This window comes from Petromyzon marinus, chromosome 49 (assembly GCF_048934315.1).
Source record: "Petromyzon marinus isolate PM22_M1 ecotype Great Lakes invasive population chromosome 49, UKy_Petmar_22M1.pri1.0, whole genome shotgun sequence".
Taxonomy (NCBI): Eukaryota; Metazoa; Chordata; class Hyperoartia; order Petromyzontiformes; family Petromyzontidae; genus Petromyzon; species Petromyzon marinus.
Genome location: NC_133715.1, coordinates 7,851,668 through 7,866,199, shown reverse-complemented (window position 1 = coordinate 7,866,199; position 14,532 = coordinate 7,851,668). Strand labels below are relative to the sequence as shown.

The window sequence follows — 14,532 nt, the reverse complement described above, 5'->3', positions numbered from 1 at the left end:
CCTCCGTCTCGCGCAGGCTGACACAACACACGGGCCCCCCAAGCGGGCATGGATCTGCCAGCGGGGGGAAAAGTTGCCGCGTGATTTAGCTCAACGGATCCCCCCCCCCCCCAGCGGCAGCTGTCCCTTTGCAGCGAGTCTGCATGGAACCTGCAAGAGGGAACGAGTCTCTTGCTGTGTGTGACCCCCCCCCCCCCATCGAGCGCACGTGGCAATGAATAGTAAAATGTTTTTTTTCTTCTTCCAAAATTGGGATCGCGACGAGGGTTTGGCGCGCGGGGTGCGTGTGTGAAGCTCATGCCTGATGTTCCCGAGCGCCGTGCTGAACGGGAGGTCGCTCATCGCCTGCTGAAGCTGCGGGTGGGCAAATCGCAAGTTGTGTCACGTGGCGGCAACTCTGACGACGCAACCGGGTTCTAACGCGAACGGTGTACGCACACGAGGCACGTGTGCACATACACACATACACGTGGCAACACGTGTACACATACACACATACACACGTATGGAACACGTGTACACACGCACGTGAAACGCGTGTGCAACACACATGTGGAACACGTGTACACATATATGCACACGTGGGACACGTGTACACACAGACACACGTGGAACACGTGTACACACGTGGGACGCGTGTACACATAGACACACACGTGGAACACTTGTACACATAGACACACACGTGGAACACGTGTACACACACACGTGGAACACGTGTACACACACACGTGGAAAACGCGTACACACACACGTGTAACATATGTACACATAGACACATACGTGGAACGTCTGTATATTGGACTTAATTAGCACCGTACTTAGCCAACCGTGCTACGTCTACGTTCAACAACGGGTTGCCTGGACATGTGTGAAACTACTGGACATGTGTGAAACTACTGTACGTGTGTGAAACTACTGGACGTGTGTGAAACTACTGGACGTGTGTGAAACTACTGGACGTGTGTGAGACTACTGGACGTGTGTGAAACTACTTGACATGTGTGAAACTACTAGACGTGTGTGAAACTACTGGACATGTGTGAAACTACTGGACATGTGTGAAACTACTGGACATGTGTGGAACTACTGGACGTGTGTGAACTACTGGACATGTGTGAACTACTGGACGTGTGTGGGACTACTGGACATGTGTGGAACTACTGGACGTGTGTGAGACTACTGGACATGTGTGAAACTACTGGACGTGTGTGAGACTACTGGACATGTGTGAAACTACTGGACGTGTGTGAAACTACTGGACATGTGTGAAACTACTGGACGTGTGTGAGACTACTGGACGTGTGTGAAACTACTGGACGTGTGTGAGACTACTGGACGTGTGTGAGACTATTGGACATGTGTGAAACTACTGGACGTGTGTGAAACTACTGGACGTGTGTTAAACTACTGGACATGTGTGAAACTACTGGACGTGTGTGAGACTACTGGACATGTGTGAAACTACTGGACGTGTGTGAAACTACTGGACGTGTGTGGAACTACTGGACATGTGTGAAACTACTGGACGTGTGTGGAACTACTGGACATGTGTGAAACTACTGGACGTGTGTGAAACTACTGGATGTGTGTGGGACTACTGGACGTGTGTGAAACTACTGGACGTGTGTGAAACTACTGGACATGTGTGAAACTACTGGACGTGTGTGGAACTACTGGACGTGTGTGGAACTACTGGACGTGTGTGGAACTACTGGACGTGTGTGAAACTACTGGACGTGTGTGGAACTACTGGACATGTGTGAAACTACTGGACGTGTGTGAAACTACTGGACGTGTGTGAAACTACTGGACGTGTGTGGGACTATTGGACATGTGTGAAACTACTGGATGTGTGTGAAACTACTGGACGTGTGTGAAACTACTGGACGTGTGTGAAACTACTGGACGTGTGTGGGACTATTGGACGTGTGTGAGACTACTGGACGTGTGTGAAACTACTGGACGTGTGTGAAACTACTGGACGTGTGTGAACTACTGGACGTGTGTGAGACTACTGGACGTGTGTGAAACTACTGGACGTGTGTGAAACTACTGGACGTGTGTGGAACTACTGGACGTGTGTGAAACTACTGGACGTGTGTGAAACTACTGGATGTGTGTGGAACTACTGGACGTGTGTGAAACTACTGGATGTGTGTGGAACTACTGGACGTGTGTGAAACTACTGGACGTGTGTGAATTACTGGACGTGTGTGAAACTACTGGACGTGTTTGAAACTACTGGACGTGTGTGGGACAAAAAGAGCTTCATAGCTCATCGGATTCCATGCGGCCTAAATAAAGATTCCGATTCTGACTGTGCGAAAAGGCAGCGAGGGGGCGTGCGTGCGTGCCTCCTTATCTCGAGTTTTGCAACTGCAAAAGGACTGGGTTATTATATTCTTGGTTCTTTCGGTAAAGTCACGTAGAAGGGAAACAATAAAATAATACAAATATAAAACAATAGAATTCTCACGACGTTTCGACTCCTCATTGGATTGTTTTATATTTTTATTATTTTATTGTTTTCCCTTCTACGTGACTTTACCGAAAGAACCAAGAATATGAATCCCTGCAGTCACGAAAGCTTTCAATCAAGACGGGGTTATTGTTGATTTGTTTGTGCGCGTGTGTGTGCGCATGTGCGTATGTAACCCTTCCCAAGAGGCCCTGCTAAGTCTGTCTCGAGCGGCTGCTGTGAACAATCGCAGCCAGAGGGGAATGTTTCGCCTTTGTCTCCCCGGTGGCGATGTTTACTACACACCGCACTGGGTGCTCGCTTGAGGCTGAGTCGACCTAGGCGAGGCCCAGGACCGGTTCAGAAAATCGTCGCTCGGTGTTGGCCGTGAGCAGGAATCGAACTCGGGTCGCCGGGTTCGTAGCGCAGTGCGCTAACCGGTGCACTACGGCTCCCCACTTATACAAAATGGATAAAACAAAGACAAAAATTCCCCATATAGCCTTAACAGACTGTAGGGGCAAGTGCTGTTAGCGAGCACCTATGAAAGCCAAAACGGCACACGAGGGGGTGGCTGGCCACCACCACGCCCAGCCGCCTTTGTCTCCCCAGTGGCGATGTTTACACGTCGTACCAGGTACTCATTTGAGGCTCAGTCGACCTAAGGGAGGCTAAAACACGCACTCACCCACACACGTGGGAGTTATTTCATGCACTCACTTAAATGCTCATTCTTTCATTCACTCAATCACCCAAATTATCATTCTTTCATTCACTTGCTGACACAAATGCAATTTTTTTCCTTCACTCACTCACTCATATGCTAATTATTTCATTCACTCATTCGCTCGCCCAAATGCCAATTTTTTCATTCATAATAAAGCTTTTTTTTTTTCATTCACTCACCCAAATGTTTATTCTTTCACACACTGATTGGTGTTTGCGCTATAGGGCTGTGGTGGCTACTTGTGAGGTTTATGGTTAACCTCGGCGTGGTTGTCCATGTTAGGGTTAGGCCGTTAGGGCTACGATGGGCAGTGGTGGAGCGTGGTTGACGTGGGTCCTCGCGCAGTACATTACATCCCCCCCCCCGTCCAAATGCCCACCCTCGGCCACCAACGCCTGCCCCCCAAACTTTGTAGCTGCCATCTGGGCCCCTCAAGCGGTGCAATTGCACCGCCTGCACACTCAGTAGCTACGTTCCTGCGTCCTATGTTAGTCTACGGGTCTCTATGTATCTCTATGGGTCGAGAGTGGGTCGATTGGTCTCTATGTAAGTCTACGGGTGGATCGTGCGTTTGTGGGTGTTTATGTAAGTATACGGGTGGATAGTGAGTCTACTGGTCTCTATTTTAGTCAATCGTGGGATATGGGAGTGTATTGGTCTCTATGTAATTATATGGGTCCAATGCTCGACTGACTCTAGGTCCTATGTTAGTGTACGATCTCTGCGTAAGTCTATGGGTCGACAGTAAGTCTATGGATCTCTATGCAAGTCTGTGGGTCCCGTGCTAGACTGACGAAAGCTCCAATGTTAGTCCATGGGTCTCTGCGTAAGTCTATAGGTCTCAATCGTGTGGCGTCGTTGGCATTGCCTGGGTTCCAAGCAACGCAATGGGCCCCCCCCCCCTCCTGTATACCCCTCCCCCACCCCTCTTAGCCCGGCGCTTGTTTGCCCCCTCCGGCACGTGGGGGGCCCCGGTGCGAGGGGTGGGGGGGTGGTGGGGGGCCAACCCCCTTCCGTCTCACCCAGGACGTCGCCACCGTCGCCAGGAGCTGCTCGTCCACAGACCGGTTGCCCGCGGCGGTCACCTCGGCCCGGAATCGAACTCGGAAGTTGTCAACGACGTCTCCTGCGTGAGTGGAGCACAGAGAGGGGGGGTGGGGGGGGCGTCAGGGGGAGGAGGAGCCCTCGCACACCCTGCCATGTCTCACACACCGGGTCGGGCTGGACTCGGTGGTTCTTCACGAACTTTCAGAGGGACGGGAGGGGGGGGCGCTGTCGCCGGGGAGACATCGCCAGCGTGAGCGAGGTTGCCGCCGCACGTCTGGCACCATTGTGGGGGTTTGACAGCAGCACGACGACGATGATGATGATCATGGGGGTGGCTGCCGTCACTCTTCGTGTGTTGTCGGGTGGCCGCACTAAAGGCCACCAGGGGGCCTCCAGTGGCCCACGGGCCTCGCAATGGTTAGGATGTAGGTGTACTGGTAGTGTCAGTGTTAGGATGTAGGTGTACTGGTAGTGTCAGGGTTAGGATGTAGGTGTACTGGTAGTGTCAGGGTTAGGATGTAGGTGTTCTGGTAGGGTAAGGGTTAGGATGTAGGTGTACTGGTAGGGTCAGGGTTAGGATGTAGGTGTTCTGGTAGGGTAAGGGTTAGGATGTAGGTGTTCTGGTAGGGTAAGGGTTAGGATGTAGGTGTACTGGTAGTGTCAGGGTTAGGATGTTGGTGTACTGGTAGTGTCAGTGTTAGGATGTAGGTGTACTGGTAGGGGTCAGGGTTCGGATGTATGTGTACTGGTAGTGTCAGTGTTAGGATGTAGGTGTACTGGTAGGGGTCAGGGGTAGGATGTAGGTGTACTGGTAGAGGTCAGTGTTAGGATGTAGGTGTACTGGTAGGGGTCAGGGTTAGGATGTAGGTGTACTGGTAGGGTCAGGGTTAGGATGTAGGTGTACTGGTAGGGTCAGGGTTAGGATGTAGGTGTACTGGTAGTGTCAGTGTTAGGATGTAGGTGTTCTGGTAGTGTCAGTGTTAGGATTTAGGTGTACTGTTAGGGGTCAGGGTTAGGGGTTAGGCGAGTGTATGGTGGGAACGGTAAAGGGTTAGAGCTGAGGGTTAGGGTTCGCAGGAGCCTGAGGCAGGGCAAGGCTCGGGTTAGGCTGTAGGGTTTGCAGACACAGACAGTGTTAGGGCTAGGGTTTACGTTTCTGGTGAAGTGCACGGGGATGCTTCGAAGCGCAAATGAAATAACGTTCGTCAACAGCACCCAAAAGACGTATCGCTTCCTCCGTCGTTTGCCAGCAGTGCTGCCGACCGGACTCATTGTCTGTCTGTTTAATTATTATCCAGCCACACGATTGACAGTTTATTCATTCACGGCAGGGACGTGCCCGCGCACGCACCTGCGTGTTTGTGTATCTGTGTGTGTGTCTGTGTGTGCGTGTCTGTGAATGTGTCTGTGTGTGGCTGTGTGTGTCTGTGTGTCTGTCTGTGTGTGTGCGTGTCGGTGTGTGTCTGTGTGTGTATCTGCTGCCTTGGCTGGGCCATGTAGCCTGCTTGCCCAATCACCGCATGCCCAAGCAGCTTTTGTTTGGCCGAATCGAGGGGGCTAAACGGAGTAATGTTATACAGGAGGACGTGGAGCTGAGTGGACTTGCCGATGACTGGTACCAGCGGTGTCAAGATCGGCTGTTAAGTGCAGGGCCTGAGCAGAGAGCGATACCACCTGAGGCAGACCGTCTCCCGTCGTACCGATGCATTTATTCGGTTGAACAATGGTTATCGTTGATCATTAATTAATTGGTTATCGCAGAATTAACTGCTGTTGGCCACATAGAGACGTTGGAACCAGCCGAAGCGATGCCATGTCCGGTGGTCACCGACAAAGTGAGATGATAACCTGGTCTGGGTTGATGGACCCTCTGGCCATGAGCCATCCTGGGCTGACGCCAATAACGCTGATGACGGAAACCTTGAAGCGTTTAGGAGCGCGTGAACAAGCAGGCCTAGTGCAGAGACATACCAGTAGTATAATATAATTATATTAATTATATTTAATATTATTAATATAATTATAGGGACAGTGGAACGCTACTTATCCGGAGCACAGTTACCTGTGACCCCTATTATCTGCGGCACCATAATCTAAATAACCACTCGGAAGCATTCGCTATAATACTATATCATTGTAACATAATAGACAAATATTGCTTTTAAATCTACAGCGGGCACGGCGCCAGACATGCAAATTACGTCTCGAAACGCCGCTGCAGAATTTGTACCGCGCACGGAGGCGTGGGAAGCCACAGGCAAAGGCAGACACAACCGGTGCCAACAATTGTCCCCCCAAAAAAGCAACAATTTGCCCAAGCTTTACGGTCCTATAGTTGGAGTGTTTAAACCAACTACATCCGATTAGCACGGTTGGCTACGTGCGGTGCGAAAGACGTTCAACATAAAAAAAACCAAACACAAAGATTCCCTGTATAGCCTTAACAAACTGCTGGGGCAAGTGCTGTTAGCGAGTAGCATCTATGAAGGCCGGAACGGCACACAAGGGGGTGGGGGTGGCCAGCACCAAAGACAAATGTCCCCCATGTTCCCTTAACATACTGTGCTGTTATCAGTTGTGTCCATACACACAACTCGTAGGACACCCACAGTTTCCAAAGTGGTATTTTGACCGACCAGGGCGGCCCCGTCTCATTCGTCGCACCACCACAGGGCCCATGCCAACCACGTCGATGCCACTGGGCATCGACTCACAAATGCAGTTCGCCTGGCTCATTTAAAGTCACCCTGGGCCCCAGGCAGGCTTTGTGAATAATTTCGTTGCTCAGTAGATACGAAATGCACGCGCGCGTGTGTGCGTGTGTGTGTGTACGTGTGTGCGTGTACGTGTGTACGTGTGTGTGTGTGTACGTGTGTGTGTGTGTACGTGTGTGTGTGTACGTGTGTGTGTGTGTACGTGTGTGCGTGTACGTGTGTGTGTGTACGTGTGTGTGTGTGTGTACGTGTGTGTGTGTGTGTACGTGTGTGTGTGTACGTGTGTGTGTGTGTGTACGTGTATGTGTGTGTGGCAACTGTGGGAAGCGGTGGTATAGAGGATAGCCACGCTGCGCTACGAACCCAACGACTCGGGGTTCAATTCCCGGTTCTGGTCCTCCCCTAGGTGGACTCAGCCTTAATTGAGTGCCTAGTGCAGTGTGTGAACATCGCCACTGGTGAGACAAAGGCGGCTGGGCGTGGTGTTGTCCACCCACCCCCTCGTGTGCCGTGTCGCCCTTCATAGGCGCTCGCTAACAGCACTTGCCCCTACAGTCTGTTAAGGCTACACAGGGGGTCTTGGTGGAAATAGTGGGGGGGGGGGGTCAGAGGGTTTATGCAAATTTTATGAAAATATTTCCTTCGTTGGGCAAATGTTCCAAAGAAAGGAGTGGGTACAGATGACACACAGCACAAACGAGGCAGATACTACCCTTGAGACAGACAGCACAAATGAGGCACAGACAGTGCACGCGAGACAAACCATATTCAGTCCTCGCTAATATCAACAATGAATGGGATCAATAAGCAAATGAATAATCGCAACGCCAATACACTCCGTGCTTTCGGGCAGCACAGGCACCTTTCCTTGCCCTGGTTGCCCTGCCAGGCTCATCGAGAGAGGTGAGGGCAGGGGTCCGGAGGCCGATAGACCTCCCTTAAACCCTCATTGGGTTTAACAAACTATCTCAGTGGCTCTTCACTCATGTTCAGGGGGGGGGGGGGAGGGAGAGGAGGGGGTGGGGGCACTTTCGCGGATGAGACATCGTCCGTGTGAGTGAGGTTGCAGCCGCACATTTTAAACCAATGGGGATTTGACAGCAGCACGACAACGATGATGACGACGATGGCGACGGTGATGACGATGATGGGAGTGGTGTTGTCACTCATAGTGTGCTGTCGGATGGCCGGACGTCAGGGGCCGCACTAAAGGCCACCAAGGGGTTGCCAGTGGCCTGCGGGCCTTGTACTGAACCATGAACTTTTTGTTCCCTCGACTCTGCAACTGAGCTGTTCCGAGCTGCCTTGCCGAGCCAGCCCGGCCCAGCTTAGAAGGCGCCAATTCGTTTTTGTTTTTCCACTGCGGGACTGGGAGCCGTGCCGCTCACGTCTAGCGCAGTGCGCGAGCCAAGTCGCTCGTTGATGCAACGTATGATTTAAAAAAAAGAATAGTTCGAAACGTAGGCTTTCATGACCAATATCATCCATAATAAAGGGTTTTTTTGTGTAGTTTAATCGTATGAAATATAAATGTGCCGTTCAGCCCGCCACCGCCCTACGCAGCCAATTAGTAAGCATTGTCACGTAAAGAAAACGTGCCAATTAGCAAACTAGTAATTATTTGAGAAAATAAAACAATTTACGCGACACATGACCCAAAAAAAAAAACCTCAACCCCATCAATGGCCCAGCATGTCCACCACGAGTCAGATTGAGTTGTCGCTGTGTGCGGTGAGTGTTCTGTTCTGGCTTGGCTGGGGCCAAATCTTGCCGGGCGGAAGCCACCGCCACTCTGTGCCGCGGCCGCTCTGCAGTGGAAAATATTCCTGGGTACCGTCAACCTGCAACTGTTGCAGCGAAACGAAACGACGACGGCGACGGGCGCCCCCTTAAGGCGTGAGAAGTTACGCAAGACGTTTGATGGACGTTGTGTAAGCGCCGCGTGCTGTGCAAAGCATCGTTGTCCATCTCGCCCTCCCGCTTTTGGGGTTCTCAATCTCAACCTTGGCTCATCCGTGGCCACCCCCCAGCATGCTTGGCTGTCTGAGAGACCGGAAAGGATTCCCTTTTTGCTGGCGCAATACGACGCCGATAAACTCAGCCGAGGATAACACCGGGAAAGAATGACGGTGACGACGACGACGAAAAACAACTGCAACAAAAAACTTCAAGATGACACAAATTGAAGATGCCTGCCAGCGAGCGACTTGCGTCATGCGCCGGGTAGCATCAACTTTCACCAACAACACGGCGAGCGGCGGGACGAAGATACAGCTTGGGTGACTTTTCGCGGACGACTGGGCAGCTTTGTCACCGACGGGGGGATGATTTAATCCGATTGACGAATTAGCCCCCCCCCCCCGCACGCCGTGCGTACACAGATACAGGGCCATCACAAGCGACGGCGCGGGGCGGTTGTCCCTCCGCTGCCTCGCGGTGATCTCAAATTTGACAAAAAATGAAGGCGACGACGACGACGACGAGGTGGGAGGTGCGAAACGCAACCCTTCGTCGCTTCAAATGAACCACCCCGACTGCGCCATGATCTCAGAAGTTCGGCAGCGAATGGGCCCGGCTGATGCTTGGACGGGAGGCCACCTGCGGATTTGGCACTGCAAAGGGGGTCGCAGGCCCCCGGAGTTTGCGGCACAGCATCGGATTATTGAATCTGTCCGTGTGGAGCTTTCGGGGCGTGACCCCCTCGCCTGATCGGGCCATTCTCGGGGTTCTGTCCAGGTTCACTGCGCACACTGAAGCCAAACACACTCAGCAGTGGGGTTGGCCACACAACCCGTTGTGCCAGGAACCCCTCGTGGCACATGTTGTTGTTGAGACTCGGTTGAAAGGCTTTCTCGATAGATAAAGGGCTCTAGCAATAATATTGTTATTGATTACACCAAATCTGTGGGTGCAATTAGAAGGCCTATGGTGATGCCACCGACCTGTGGTGGCGAGGTTTTAACTCCCTCGCCTGGTACACAGGAGGTCGTGGTGTCTCTCGCTCTCTCATCATCACGGTGGCTAGGAGATGTTAACTACCTCGCCTGGTGTACACGAGGTCGTGGGATTGATCCCGACCCTGACGCCTGCTGCTGTATATTTGGGGTTTGCGTGTCTTTCTCTCTCATCATCATCATCACAGTGGCTAGGAGATGTTAACTACCTCGCCTGGTGTACACGAGGTCGTGGGATTGATCCCGACCCTGACGCCTGCTGCTGTATATTTGGGGTTTGCGTGTCTCTCTCTCTCATCATCACGGTGGCTAGGAGATGTTAACTACCTCGCCTGGTATACAGGAGGTCGTGGGATTGATCCCGACCCTGACGCCCGCTGTATATTTGGGGTTTGCGTGTCTTTCTCTCTCATCATCATCATCACAGTGGCTAGGAGATGTTAACTACCTCGCCTGGTATACACAAGGTCGTGGGAGTGATCCCGACCCCGACGCCTGCTGCTGTATATTTGGGGTTTACGTGTCTCTCTCTCTCTCATCATCACGGTGGCTAGGAGATGTTAACTACCTCGCTTGGTGTACAGGAGGTCGTGGGTCTGATCCAGACCCTGACGCCTGTTGTACATTTGGGGTTTGCATGTTTTTCCCGTTTAGAGTATTTGGCTGCTAAAACATTCCACGTGATAAGCCACTTAGTTGAGTAATCATGTGTGGCTCGGTCGCTTCTCGAAAAGAGCTGTATAGCTCAGTGGGCCTCACCTGCCAAAATAAAAAAAAATAGTTTTAGTTACGAGGACAGCGGATGTGATCAAAGAGAGAGAGACAATCCGAGCAGCTGACCCCAGGAAACAATGGGACTTGTGGCTTAGAACAAGAATAAGATTGGACAAAACGTCGTGCCTAGAGAACGTGGATTGCTGACTCGTCCATAGCACCTCCGATCAGCACGGCTGGCGGCGACGTACGGTGCAAAAGAAGTTCAACAAACATACACGAACTCCTATACTTACGAACGAGTTAGGGTCTAGAGGTCTGTTCGTAAGTCGATGTGTTTGTAAGTCCAACTTTACTCCTGTCGATTCCAAACATGTTGTACGGCAGGTACACTAAGCACGGGGAGTAGCTTTAAACGTTATATAATCTACTGTAGATGTAGATGCCGCTGGTTCATCACGTTCTGTAGATGTCACCGGTTCTTCACGTTCTGCAGATGTAGGTGCCACCACCGCCATGTATTGCGCAGCGGTTGAACTTACGAACAGGCAACTGGACATACGTACCAGCTTTGTTCGTATCTCTCAAAGTTCGTAAGTCGAACGCTCGTAAGTAGAGGAGGCGCTGTACATACGTACACACGTTAATTCATAGGCACGCTTCGGCGTAAGGAGGGGAGCGCCCCTCCTCCCTCCCTCCCTTCCCAAATGGAGATGCGGAGTTAGGGGGGTGCGGGCGGGGAGAGGGACCCAGTAACGATCGGGGTCGGCAGGCTAACGAGTGGAGATGCACCTCCGATGAGCACGGTCGGCTACGTTCATCGTGCGTGCGATGCGATGCGCTCGCTGCATCGGCATTGTTTCGCATTGTGCAACGAGCGCTGTTGCTCGTCGCCGCGGGCCGCAGCTGTTCCGGTTTTGCCGGCTCGACGAGGACAACAAAAAAAATAAGAAGAGAGAGAGAAAGAGAGAGAGATTCGACTTGCTCCCTAACAGAGACGGCGTCACATCACCGCCGCCGCGATGCTCACGACTCATGCCTCGACCACCACCACCACCGCCACCAACCCCGCCCTGGTCTGGTTACAGAAAACAATTATAATTCCTAAACATGTTCAAAGTGAGCGTGAGCATGCAAACTCGCTTCATTAAATGGGCGAGAATGATCGACGGGAGAAGAGTCAAAACTAATTGTTGTGGCGCTGCTGCTGCTGCTGCGGATGCTGCAACGTTTGACGCACGCGCGCAATTGTGAATGGCGATGATGATAATTGACATTTATTTGTAAGGCGTCTTCCGCTGATGTCCCAAGGAGCCTTGTAAGAACGAGGCGGAGGAAAGGCCGAGATAGACAGAGAAGCCAAATAGATGCAACTGACTTAAGAAGATGTGGTTTTTGGGACGAGACTTTAAAAGTATCCACACCGTCGAATGAACGAATTTCCTAACGCAAGGCAATTCCACAACCGTGGCGCTGACGCAGCAAACGCCCGCTCACCCCCCAGGGACGCAGCCGGGATCGAGGCTACCGACAGAAGGGTGGAGTCTGCAGATCTTCACGGCGACCATGTGGGGGGATGAATTAACTCGCAATGATAGCAGCACCGTCAACGCGTGGCCTTTAAATTACAAAATAAAAACGTAATACGTGACGTTTCGGGTGATGGCCCTTCTTCATGGCACGTCAATAAATAGGTCAGTCGAGAGGAGATGATAACAGCTGGAAACCGCACTTCTGTACACCGCGGGGAACTGGTGACAATTATATATTTTTAAACGTTTTCCGGTGACACCAGTTTTTTTTTCAATAGGCGCGCATGAATAGTTACACTGACCTTGGCTTATTGAGTAACAGACGAAACCCCTTCAATAATTATCTCAACATGTTACTCGTAAAAAAAAACATTTATATTCAACGTTAAAGTGATAACATTTCATCCATAATTAGATTTATTATAGATGATATTGGGTCGCGAAAGCCTACGTTTTAAACTGATAAGATGTCGCTGGCACATTTGCGTTGATTGGGACAATGAGTATCACCGTCTGAATAATATGCTTAATGACCAGTAGACTCATCTCACATGTTTTTCAATTACACTTTGCCAATTCACGAATTGCTCGAAGGTCTGTCCACGCTGTGTCAGGCATAGAGTTATTTGCCCATACTTCCCCACACTGGTAACTGCCCGGTGGTGACGGTGGGGGGGGGGGGGGCTTCAAGACTGGTTCAGATGATCAATCGCCACTTGTTTTTAGCCCTGGCCGGGAATTCAACCCATTCCGCTGCGTTCGCAGCGCGCTAACCCGCGGCACCCGCCGCTCCACGAGTTACTTTGATGTCATCTCCGAGAGAGAGCGGGCTGGCGTATTGCAGGTGCATCCTTTTCTCACGACTTGTGAATCCAAAGCTACGCGCCCTTCCGGTGCATCAAGACAACGAGTAAGCAAAACGTATTCAGGAACTATTTTGACATTTTTGTTGTTTAAATATTTTAAATTTGACCAGGCAAGGCCCACTGAGCTATGAAGCTCTTTTTCAGAAGCGACCTGGCCATCACAAATGATTAGCTGAACGAAAGTGGCTTGTCGCGTGCAAATTCACAGCAGCCAAATACTCTGAACGCGTGGTGATGTTGATTCCAAGTGTGGAGGGAAGAACCCGGAGAAAAATCCACGTGATCGCGGGGAGAGAGACGCGCAAACTCCAAATGTACAACAGGCGTCAGGGTTGGGACCGAACCCACGACCTCCTGTATACCAGGCGAAGTGGTGAACACCTCCTTGTCGCGGGGCTCCATCGTTCCTTCGCCGCAGAATTTCGGCAACAGCGCGTGCCGACGACGCCGCGTCGTCCATGTTGGCAAGGAATGTGGGCGGATCACCGATTCTCGTGCGCGCGCTTCGGGTCAATTCTCTCCCCGCCCGAGGTTGCGCAACGATCAAAGGCACCGGGCGGGGTGGCGGCACGCGACGAAGGCACTCAACTCACATTTGGCTCAAATGTCACCGAGTTTCAAACACCGGTCAAGGATCAGAGTCGGGTCCAATCGTCCCTGTAAAGGATTTGATTTTAATCCCAGACCCCCCCACTCCAGAAAAAAAAAACTAACGAGTCACGGCTTAGATGTTAAACAAACAAAAGCGATCAACAGCGCTTGTTCTTTGGACAGACTGGCACTCCCATCGGAATGTAGAATATTTGACCTCTGGCTGTAAATGGGAGGTGACCACTGCCCAATGCTCGTAAGCGACGTGGGTGGGGGTAGGGGGGCTATTTAAGGGATCACAATCAGAGTGGGATATTTTATTTTGGTATTTATCAGGATCAGAATGTGTGTATTTCTACTGGAGGAATCCAATGAGCTCGAAAGCTCCCCTTTTCACCGATGTTCACAAAGAGATGAGAGGAGCAACGGAGATTTGGCACAAAGACGTGGCCGCGCTTGGCACAGTTGGGCCCTCGAAATACCGGGCGGAGATTCACGGATGGCGTGCCACGGTATTTACATTCTCGTAAAAAACCCAATAATTTCCACCAAAATCCACGTTAACCCGATCGCGCAAACTTTGTCGTGCGATTGAAATAGCATTCCATATTTTCATTGGTATCGGTATTCATATTAGACAACAAACATTTTTTTCCCTGTTGATAAAGCCTCAAGAAAAATATAAAAGAAAATGTAAATAAACCACGTCGCTGAGACAGCTGCCAATCACGGGCGAATTATGGAAGACGCAATCCCAGTGCTGCGCAGCGACGCCGCACACAACACTGACGAGCGGCAGGGAGGCGCGGCCGTACAACACTCGCGCCTTGCAGCAAGAAGGACCTGGGTTCAATTTCCAACCCGGGCGCCTGTCTGTACGCGGTTTGTGTGTGTCCACCCCACTGTTCCGCAATGGGTTCCCTCCG

The 14,532-nt window shown here is 51.4% G+C and overlaps 1 protein-coding gene across 1 annotated transcript in view; it reads right to left on the bottom strand.

The window, feature by feature from the left end:
- LOC116952899 (uncharacterized) overlaps positions 1-14,532 on the bottom strand; it is an 88,871-nt gene that overhangs the window by 51,079 nt on the left and 23,260 nt on the right. Inside the window, exons 5-6 of the mRNA XM_032972588.2 lie at positions 4,211-4,314; positions 302-354 (exon numbers count right to left, since the gene is read on the bottom strand). Coding sequence (XP_032828479.2) covers positions 302-354; positions 4,211-4,314 — 157 coding nt within the window. The remainder of the gene's footprint in view (positions 1-301; positions 355-4,210; positions 4,315-14,532) is intronic.